The sequence below is a fragment of the Gossypium hirsutum genome, chromosome A04 (genome assembly GCF_007990345.1).
Source record: "Gossypium hirsutum isolate 1008001.06 chromosome A04, Gossypium_hirsutum_v2.1, whole genome shotgun sequence".
Lineage (NCBI taxonomy): Eukaryota > Viridiplantae > Streptophyta > Magnoliopsida > Malvales > Malvaceae > Gossypium > Gossypium hirsutum.
In genome coordinates, this window is record NC_053427.1 from 65,789,166 (window position 1) to 65,800,653 (window position 11,488).

Consider the following 11,488-nt stretch of genomic DNA (forward strand, 5'->3'; position numbering starts at 1 on the left):
GATTGGCCATACCAAGAATTCTGAAAATTTTATGGATAGAATATATATGAGTCTATTTTTAGGGAAAATTAACGGCATTTTATTTGGAGTTTTGTAGCTCCAGTTATAAATAATTTAGTGACTGTTGCTCAGGAAGACAGCTTGCAGTGAAATTATGATTATGTGGTAAACATTGACAAAAATTTGTTAATGAGTTGCTTATTGATTTCTTATAAGCTTACTATGATCTGTAGGTGTGGTTGGCCGAATATTGTAAGGGGTTAATACGTAGTTTGTATTTGAATAGTTAGATTAACGTGTTAGTAATCCAATTGTAGGCGGTTCGTGTGTGGATCTCGTCAGCATATCGTCGCAAACAGGTGTGTAACTAACACCCTCTTATAGACTAGATCGGCACAAGCCGAAATGCTGAAAATCTGGTATTTTGAGATCTTGCGAGTGTGTGAATGCTCATGAGATTAATAGTTTGATGTATATGGTAAATTAAAGTGATAAGACTGCAGAGTGCGCGATTCTGTGCATTTCGATATTTTTGGGCTTAATGGGCCAACGGGCCCAATTTGGTAAGAAAACGCGGTAAGTGTTTCTGATCGTACGTAAATGACTATGTTATGTATGAAAACCTTAAGAATAGTTAAATTACTTGAATACCCCTATGTATGCAAAATTACCATTATACCCCTAGGGTTACTTTTAACTGAAAAGCATGACGATTTGATTCTGTATGATGTATGCCATGATTATATATCTGTTGCATGGGGACATGGGTTATATTATGGAGGAAGCGTCCTGGTGGCTATGCCACAATTATCTGATCTGATGGCTCTGCCACATATATCTGTTCTGGTGGCTATGCCACGATTATCTGATCTGGTGGCTCTGCCACATATATCTGTTCTGGTGGCTCTGCCACAATATCTGTATCTGGTGACTTCGTCACAATATCTGGCAGCCTCACTGCGATTTCTGTGGTGTGTAGCGGTTGGGTGGGTCGAGTAGTCTCTCCACATGGTGTAAGGCTGGTACGGGGGTGTTATGGATGAATCTAGGTTGGGTTTCTGCATAAACATGTATCATCTGTTCTGTTCTGTTATGGGCCTATGGGCTTTATTCTGAATTTCTGTTCTGGGCTAAGGCCAACTTATTCTGTTTTTGTGGGTTGAGCTGATTTAGACTATGGTTGGGTTATTTTACACACTGAGTTTCCCCAAACTCACTCCTTTTATTTTCATCCATGCAGGTAATCCCCAATCATAGTGGGCTTGGAGCTGTGAGGGAATTCGGAGTGGCCACCCGTTCTGAAAGTTTGATTTTCTTCTGGTGAACTGGACATCCTTTTAATTACGTTTGAGGTTTTGGGCTTTTAAATGTAATAAGGCCGCTTATTTATTTTTGATGGTTTTTATATGTTTTATTAAGATAGGTAATATTTATATTTAACTGTTGAAATTGGATAGCTTTAGGGCGTGTTTTCAAAAACAGTAATTGATTTCAAAATAACACGAAAACAAGCAAAGCTTCCGCAATGAAGATATTTTCCAAAATTAATCACTTTTCCTAAAAAGGACTTAATCAAATCGGTTTCCTAGAAATATACATGACGTTAAGGTATGGCAATGGCGGTTTGCATGTCTAGGATTGGATCCGAAGGGAGTTTGGTACTTAAGCAGTCCGATGGACTCACCTCCTCTTTTCTGGTTTCCTACCTGGTGCATAGCTTCCATTCACTTTAACCTATAATGAAATCATCTTTTAAAACACTCAGTAAGTTTTCTTTCTGGATCGGAAATGTTTTGAATGCTTCGATGTGGCATGTCGGATCCGACCATAACGTCTGGGTCGGGTAAGGGGTGTTACAATGAAAGTGTTATGAATATATGTTAGATGATAAGTGGATAGATGCATAAAATAGTAAGTATATATGTGTATAAATGGATATGTTGGCATTGTGGTCTTTTGGAACCATTGGATATCGTTGACATGCCATAGGATTGTGAGTACTCACCTATATGTTTATGTCTGGGCATTGAAGCCCCGAGATATGTTGAAGAGATAAGAGAATGTTGAGCTTGATTCCATTCACTGGGATATATTGGTGTGTTGGAGAGTGTTAGCTATATGCTGCACTTCATGGGCTATGTTAGACTTTATGAGTCATTGGTGTGTTTGGAGATCCATTTATCCAATGTATTATTATTTTTACATGTTTCATAGTCACAAGATGCCAATATATCAATACGAAATGCTATGAGATATGCTTAATGTAATGCCATCAATGAATATTGTAGTATGCTTTCTATTAACCTTTGATATTGTGGCTTATTTTTGGCTTTCATGAATACTCACTGAGCTTGGTTAAGCTCATACTCTTATATGATTATTTTGTAGAAAAATAGTTTGAATAAGGAGGAGAATTGAGCAAGCAAGTGATCTATCCAAGGCTAATGTTTGGAGTATGTGATGTGGCTTCTAAACTTACAAAAGTGAAAGTAATGTGGGACTATTTGCTGGGATTTTGACTTTACCATTTCATTGGTTTGTAAATGGATATTATGGACTATTTTAAGGACTTTTCAACTTGGTTTGTGATTGTTTGAATGCCTGAACAATGATTGAATGGCATGTTATGTGTTGTTTTGAAATATAGATATCTGAAATGCTTGAGAATGGTTGAAAATTGGTATAAGTATTAGAATGGTATGTTATAAGTTGAGACAAGTTGAAAATGACCATTTGATATAATTTGAACCATTATTGTATTTGGAAATGCATGAAATGCAAATTTGATATGTTGAGTAATTGAATTGTGGTTTTAGGATTGCATGCTAGCCTAGCTAATTACTTAAGGTGTCAAAATTAGTGATTGAATGATCTAGTGTAATTGAGCATGTTTTGAATGATCTATATATGCTATATGTTAGAAGTGAGAAATTGGCATAAGAACACGAAATGGTATGTTTGCTATTGGGTTGAAACGGTAAGTGCAAGTTGCTGGGCTGTTTTTACGAAAATTGCACACAACATTGCGATTTAGTTTGTATGACATCGGGATGCCCTTTTTTGCGTCGTCACGATGTGACTCACGATGCGTTTTGGCATGTTTTTGCTATCGTTGCTATTGGGTTCTGATTTTTAAGCAATGCAATTGGAGTCCTTATATGCTATGAAATGCTATGGAAATTTGCATGGATAAGTTTTACATATTTAATTTCATAATTTTACTTCTAATATTGCAAAAAGGGTTTTTCTAAATATTTTACTAAATTTACTATTTAGTCCTCAAACCTTTATTTTAAAATTAAATGAGTTTTACTTATCAGCTTTGGTTAATTCTTTCAGATATTGTTTTAATAATGCTTTAAAATTTAAATGTGTGTTTAATTTGATGTTTTATGAATGTCTCGTATGATGTTTGTTAAATGACAATTTTACCCTTAATTATTATATTGATGATTATTGCTAGATACGCATGATTTAGGATTTGTATATTACCCTTAATTGTTAAATTGAGTATTATGCTTGTATATATTGTGGTGTGAATGGTGGTCGGCAGCGTAATCACGTACGTGACTAATGTGATGTTCCAGATTTGAGTTGGACCGTTTCGGCCTAGGACATAACACACCTACAACCCAGTGGAGGAATATTCTGACTCTCACATGAAGAACACAAATTTCTTTTTTAGGGTTTCAAAAGACTGTATTTTAGTGTTCACAAGAGTAAATGATCAATGCTTCGATTGAAAAAAAAACTCAACAAACAAAATCGAAGGAATTACAAAAACATTTCTCTAGAAATTGAATCTGCAAAGATTTTGAGAATTTAGTGCAGTAAAAAACTTGAATTACTTCGATGTTTTGGTGTAAAGGATAAATCTTAGTAAAAGAAAATTTAATTAAAAGTTAAAACTACTTTAACCTTTTTTTTTCTGTTTCAATAAATTTTCAGTTTTCTCATTTGTTTTTTTTTCATTTTTTGATATATTTTAAAATTAAACAATCAAATATAAAAGTGACATATGTGTCATCATGGCATTGGCTTGTTGCTTTTTTTAATGATTGCTTACTTTTGGACAAAAAAACCCTAACATTTTAAAATTTTAGGTGCCTAAATAGGTAAAAGAAAATTCAGTTATCAATATGATAAAAAAATTTGTTTCATAGAAAATAACTTATGGAAAATATTTTATACATCTTCTTGTGTTTATTTTTATAAAAAAACAGCTTGATAAATTAAAAGTAACTTACATGTCAATGGAAAATAAATTATTTTTCCGGTAAAATGACTTACTATTTTTGAAAAGCGTAAGTAGTTTATCAAAAAAGAGTTCATTTATAAGTAATTTTATTTTTATATAAAATAATTTGAATCAAGTCTAATATTATTATATTATTAATAAAATTAAATTTAAAATTTAAAAATATTTAAAATATTAAAATACGAAATATTATAATTTTCAATATTAGTAATCATACATATTTATTTATTTATTTATATTTAACAATATAATACAATTTTTTTGAATAATAAATTTTTAAAAAAATAATTTTAAAAGTTAAATAATATTCTTCATATATCACTGAAAAATATTTATATTAATATTTTATATTTTTATCTTCAAGAATTTAATCTCTTTACTTTTCAAATTTTAAAATTCAGGTCCAATTATTGATATAGTTAATTTTTTTCGTTAATTTTGTTGATGTGAAATTTTTAAATGAAAATACTCACAATTATTTTTTATTATCTATTTTTTATTATTAAATTTATATATTATATTAATTATTACAAAATATTATTTTATTATAAAATAAATTTTAATTACCAAAACAAAGTTGTATTATAATATTTTGTAACAAATGTATTAATGTAGTGTTCGATTCACTAAAAATAATTTTTAAAAAATAATTTCAAATAAATTTGTCAAACAATAAAAAATATTTTATATAGAATCGTCCAAACACTAAAAAAATATCAAATTTTCTAAAAATCAATTTATTTTTTAAAAATCATTTTTTGATATTTTCAATCAAACAAATGAATTTATTCTTCCATTCTTTTAATTTTGGCTATAGGCAGTAATAGTTAAAAAGTCAAATTTAACTTTAGGGACAAAGAAATAATCTTTCCAAATTTTATTGGAAGGGTTAATCGTTAATCATTATATTTTTTAGGGAAGCTGAACATTATATTTAATATAAGATCATTATTATGTTATAAAATAAAAATAAAAGATAGAAAAAAAAAGTATTTATTTTATTAATTAATAAAATATTTACAATTCTTCTTCGAAGTTTATTAAAAAAATATAAATGAAATAAAATATTAATAACACATTTTATTATTATTATTATTTGATGTTATTGGAGAAGCAAGTAAGTATTGACCAAAACAAACTTTTCTTTCTTAACAAGAAATATATGTATATAAAACCCGACGGCCTTCCTTTTTCTTTAATCACAATTTCAGATACCCAGCATTATACAACCAAACGAATTTGTTCTTGTTTCGTGACTATTTCATCAACCATAAGCCATGTCTAACCAAGCTGAGTCCTCTGACTCGTAAGTACCTAGATCTAGCTTTCCCTTTTTCTTCGATGGGTTCGTTTTTGATATCTCTGTATTGATTGCGGGTTTGTGTTTCAGGAAGGGGGCTAAGAAGGATTTTAGTACGGCGATCTTGGAAAGAAAGAAGGCAGCAAATCGACTCGTTGTTGATGAGGCAATCAACGATGATAACTCTGTTGTTTCTCTTCATCCTGATACCATGGAAAAGCTTCAGCTGTTTCGCGGTGACACTATTCTCATCAAGGTTTCTACTTTAGATTTGCCTTTTTATTAGTCCTTTTCTTATTGGGTTCTTTTACTTTTCTGATTCTTTCTTGATGGGCATTATTTTATGTTAGCTGTTTTTATGTTTGAGGTTTAATTTTCACTAGGTTGCTTGGAACATGAGGTTTTTATTTGATAGGTTTCCTGGGTCTTTATGCTATTCCCTATTGATCTTCAATTTGGGGTTCTCTTGTGGTAGGTTGGATGTATAATGCAAGTTATTTTAGGCTGTTTACATGATTTTGTTGTTGAGGGTCAACATTGTCTGCTAATCTTTTTTGGCAATGAGGCTAATTTCCTATGTTGGTTGGCAATGATTGTTCATTTACCGAGGAGTATGCAATGTTAGTTTGAGCGCATTGTGGGATTGAGGCTTGCCTTTTTATTCTAGTGGCATCTATAGTTATAGAATTCCAATTCTTCTTATCAATTTCAACTTTCAATGTCTTTTAAAGCATATATCCTGTTAATACTGTTTTTTACTCTCTCTTTTTTTGTCCAAAGGGAAAGAAAAGGAAAGATACTATCTGCATTGCTCTGGCAGATGACACATGTGATGAACCTAAGATCAGGATGAATAAGGTTGTCAGGTCAAACTTGAGAGTTAGGCTTGGTGATGTTGTCTCTGTGCATCAGTGTCCAGATGTTAAGTATGGAAAACGTGTGCACATCTTGCCTGTGGATGACACAATTGAAGGGGTTACTGGAAATCTCTTTGATGCTTACCTGAAACGTGAGTAAATTCTTAGTCTTCTATTCACAATTTGTATATGGTTTGGTCTTCTATAATTTATTTTTGGTAGCTTTGGTTACCTAGGCAGGTAAAGTTCCTTGTTTAATGAGTCATAAGATAATAATTTGTCATTCTTAATCGATCATTAGCTTATTAATTGATTGAATACATTATTTTTAAGCTTATGGAGTTGACTTCCTGCTTCTCAAAGGCATTTATTGATAGGCTTAAGCTTTCAAGGGTTTGTCTTTCTTTCTTTCTTTGCTTGTGCATGTCAGATGTTAAAAATACTTTATAGCCTGACTATCTTTTTTGTTTGTCTCGTTATCTGTACATTTGGGTGGACTGATACCCTCATACATGCATCCTAGGTGGCTGAATTAATATGGACATGCATGCATTGTAACCACTCCTTTATCACTTATCATGTACTCATACTAAATATTTATTAATATATTTGGGGAATTGATTTCATGTCGAATTATTGACAATGCTGTCCTTAAATACTTTTTTTTTTGGTACATTACAAATTGGGGGAGTGTGATGTCTTTCCTAGGACCTGAACCTTGGACCTTAAATGCCAACATAGAGCTCTTAACCACTTGCTCCTTTGGGTGGTTGGCTGTTTGTCCTTAAATATGGACTGATAATTTTTAAATTTACAGCTTACTTTCTGGAAGCCTACCGCCCAGTGAGGAAGGGTGATCTCTTCCTTGTGAGGGGGGGAATGAGAAGTGTAGAATTCAAGGTTATTGAGACTGACCCTCCAGAGTATTGTGTGGTTGCACCAGACACTGAGATATTCTGTGAAGGAGAGCCTGTTAAGAGGGAGGATGAGAATAGATTAGATGAGGTGGGTTATGATGATGTTGGTGGAGTGAGAAAACAGATGGCTCAGATTCGGGAACTAGTGGAGCTTCCATTGAGGCATCCACAGTTATTTAAATCAATTGGCGTGAAGCCACCTAAAGGAATCTTGCTTTTTGGACCTCCTGGATCTGGAAAGACTTTGATTGCCCGTGCAGTTGCAAATGAAACTGGTGCTTTCTTTTTTTGCATCAACGGTCCTGAGATCATGTCAAAATTGGCCGGGGAGAGTGAAAGCAATCTTAGAAAAGCTTTTGAGGAAGCAGAGAAGAATGCACCATCTATTATATTCATTGATGAAATTGATTCAATTGCTCCGAAGAGAGAGAAGACACATGGTGAAGTTGAGAGGAGAATTGTCTCTCAGCTGTTGACATTGATGGATGGTCTTAAATCCCGTGCACATGTTATTGTTATTGGGGCCACAAATCGTCCCAATAGCATTGATCCTGCTCTTAGAAGGTTTGGAAGATTTGATAGGGAGATTGATATTGGTGTCCCTGATGAAGTTGGCCGTCTTGAGGTGCTCCGTATCCACACCAAGAACACGAAGCTGGCTGAAGATGTAATGTCAAAATTAGAAGCTATGCCCCTTTTTCCTGCATAAAAAAGAACTAGTGAATCTAATTTGTTTTCCTGACTTAATTCAGGTTGATTTAGAAAGAATTTCCAAGGAGACACATGGCTATGTTGGTGCTGATCTCGCAGCTCTCTGTACGGAGGCAGCGTTACAGTGCATCAGGGAAAAGATGGATGTGATTGACTTGGAAGATGAGACAATAGATGCTGAGATACTCAACTCTATGGCAGTCTCAAATGAGCACTTCCAGACTGCTCTTGGAACAAGCAATCCATCAGCCCTGCGTGAAACTGTGAGTATAACCAGGAGATTTCTCAGAAATATACTAATTCTACGCCGGTTATGATTTTTTGGGGTCAGTTCTGTTTCTAATCATATTTCTTGAACTTGATCAGGTTGTTGAAGTACCTAACGTCAGTTGGGAAGATATTGGAGGCCTCGAGAATGTTAAAAGGGAGCTTCAAGAGGTAATACTGTTTACTGCTTTTGATTGCTTATCGATTTACTTACCTTTTTATCTTAAAATTTTTCAAAAAATGCAATTAACTTATACTTTGGTATGCAGACTGTTCAATATCCTGTGGAGCATCCTGAAAAATTTGAGAAGTTCGGGATGTCACCCTCAAAGGGAGTACTATTCTATGGCCCTCCAGGATGTGGGAAAACCCTTTTGGCCAAAGCTATTGCCAATGAGTGTCAGGCAAACTTCATCAGTGTCAAGGGTCCAGAATTACTAACAATGTGGTTCGGAGAGAGTGAGGCCAATGTGAGGGAAATTTTTGACAAGGCTCGCCAGTCTGCTCCTTGTGTCCTGTTCTTTGATGAACTTGATTCAATTGCTACCCAGGTACATTCAAGGCTATTGAGTTCTATTATCTTTATGAATTGGCTGGCTTTCAGCAGCATGGCATCATATGGGTTTCTGTGCATGGATTATTCTAGCAATCAGAATATGCTTATCTTTGTACACAGTTGGCATTCTTTGGCTTGCCCATCGTTTGATGCTGATTTATGCTAATGTATTGCAGAGAGGAAGCAGCGTGGGTGATGCAGGGGGTGCTGCTGATAGGGTTTTGAACCAACTTCTTACTGAGATGGATGGCATGTCTGCGAAGAAAACTGTTTTCATCATTGGAGCCACCAACCGACCTGATATTATAGATCCAGCACTTCTGCGTCCAGGTCGTCTTGATCAGTTGATCTATATTCCTCTCCCTGACGAGGATTCTCGCCATCAGATTTTTAAGGCTTGCTTGAGGAAATCACCAATTGCAAAAGAGGTTGACCTCAGAGCTCTTGCCAAATATACTCAAGGGTTTAGTGGGGCTGATATCACAGAAATTTGCCAACGAGCATGTAAATATGCCATAAGAGAAAACATTGAAAAGGTATGATAATGCCAATTTTCTATGCTGTAATGGTGGAATATGCTATATATGTTTTTGACAATGCTTGAGACTCTAGCATAAGATGACTTTTCTGTTTCCAGGATATTGAGAGAGAAAGGAGAAGAAGTGAGAACCCTGAAGCTATGGAGGAAGATGTTGAGGATGAAGTGGCAGAAATCAAGCCTGCACATTTTGAGGAATCAATGAAGTTTGCTCGTAGGAGTGTGAGCGATGCTGACATCCGCAAATACCAAGCATTTGCTCAAACATTGCAGCAGTCGAGGGGATTTGGAAGTGAATTTAGGTTCGCTGAAACTGGTTCCAGGACTGCAGCCTCTGATCCTTTTGCTGCTGCTGCTGGAGGAGCTGATGAAGATGACCTTTACAGTTAAAATTACCTGTCATCTATGTTTTCCCTAATTCATGATTGACAATTTATCTTCTATCTAAATACGTAGTAGGTAATTAAGTTGACTGTATGATTTAAAACAGTAAAAGGCACAAGTGTTTTATCCTGGTTGCCACCCTTCGGAGTTCAAGGAAACACTTTTTGTTATTTATTTGATTTACAACAGTGGAGGGAATGGGAATGGGAAAATCGGCCCCATTTATAAATTATATTATAAATTGCAACTGAGCTGATCCTTTTAGGTTGTCATTCTTTCGAATGGTCTTTCGGTTGAGCCTTACCTTGATTTGCATCACTGTCGGGTATAACATGCGTAAGATATTTTAAAGTTGGTTTACACTAATAACTTTCATAATGGTTAGAAACTATGCTTTGTTTCAAAATGTTACACACAAAAATTAAACTGACTCGGTAACTTTTTAGAATTTTAATCATTATCTTGTACATAGGATAGGATGGTTGGCAGGTCTTGGAAAAACCCTGTTTCTTAAAATGGATATAAAGTATGGGCTTTGTTTCTCTCATAAACTAGTTAGCCCAACAAGTTGTATAGGAAAAATAAAAAGCAGTCCCCCATGGTAGGGCTAGGGATGGATGCCAGGGGAAAGGGAGTCATGTTCCTTGAAACCAAGGCATCCAAAAATAATTTGGTATTTGGATAAGATAGGAGAGTTGAAAATGAGGATTTGATTAGACTAAGCCGCTTAATGGGAGACAACCCCCACCCCTTCCCCACCCATTATAAATTATGGAGATTAATATGTGTTGTAATTACCGATATGATATATTCGTCCTTCCCACTTTAGGTCTTCTTTGTTTGTTTGGTTTGTTCGCAATCTTGCATTGGTATCATTATATAACCCCATTACCCCCATAACCCCATGTCGGTTTTAAGTCAATTAAGTCCGACAATGGTGTGACCCAACTCGAAATTGTTTGGCAATTTGCATTTTCTTTGTTTGGCTGCCTTCAACAACTTTGTTGCAACTCATCTCATTAAAAAAGTCTTGAATGTTATAATCTTGAGATTCAAATTTCCTACTCGTTAATTATTATTTTTTAAAAACTTTGTATCCAATTAGTAAATTATCTCATATACAACTTATGAAGTTATTTAGACCTCGTGAACGAGATGAGAGTGACATGTATCTATAGGGTAAAATAAAAATATATATTTAATGCATTGTCTGTGCATAAATCTTATGTAATAATAAAAATATGGATGACTTATAAATAAATATCAATAATTTTATTTAATAATCATTAAACATTAATTGTAACCATTATAAATAAATGTTAATAACTCTTGAATTTAGTGTTTAGGGTCTTAGGTTAAGGTCTAGGACCTTAAATTTAGGTTTCAAATTTTTAATATTTATTTATAATTAATTATTATTTAATTTTATTGAAATAAAGTTATTAGTATTTGCTTATAAGACCTTCACCATTTAATAAATATGTTTATGTTATTATTCACCGAAAATTATATGCCAACAATGCATCAAATATTCTCCTTAATAAAATAATATAAAAAGTTTAATATATTAACAAAAACATATCACATTCTAAACTATACCCATAAAGTTTAAAAACTGTGTATCAAAATATCCTTGATTTGCTACAACCTTTTCTTGTAGCAAAATCTTTTTATATCACTTAAAGGAATTCACTACAAAA

General features: G+C 33.8%; 1 protein-coding gene across 1 annotated transcript; it reads left to right on the forward strand.

Annotated features, from left to right (window-relative positions):
* Positions 1-5,365: 5,365 nt before the first annotated feature.
* LOC107931226 (cell division cycle protein 48 homolog) lies at positions 5,366-10,020 on the forward strand. The gene is made up of 9 exons (XM_016863040.2): positions 5,366-5,564; positions 5,649-5,814; positions 6,339-6,567; positions 7,233-7,999; positions 8,085-8,306; positions 8,410-8,481; positions 8,580-8,861; positions 9,043-9,402; positions 9,504-10,020. Exons 1-9 carry the CDS (start codon positions 5,536-5,538, stop codon positions 9,792-9,794), a joined length of 2,418 nt encoding a protein of 805 aa, XP_016718529.1. The 5' UTR covers positions 5,366-5,535; the 3' UTR covers positions 9,795-10,020.
* The last annotated feature ends 1,468 nt before the right edge of the window (positions 10,021-11,488 follow it).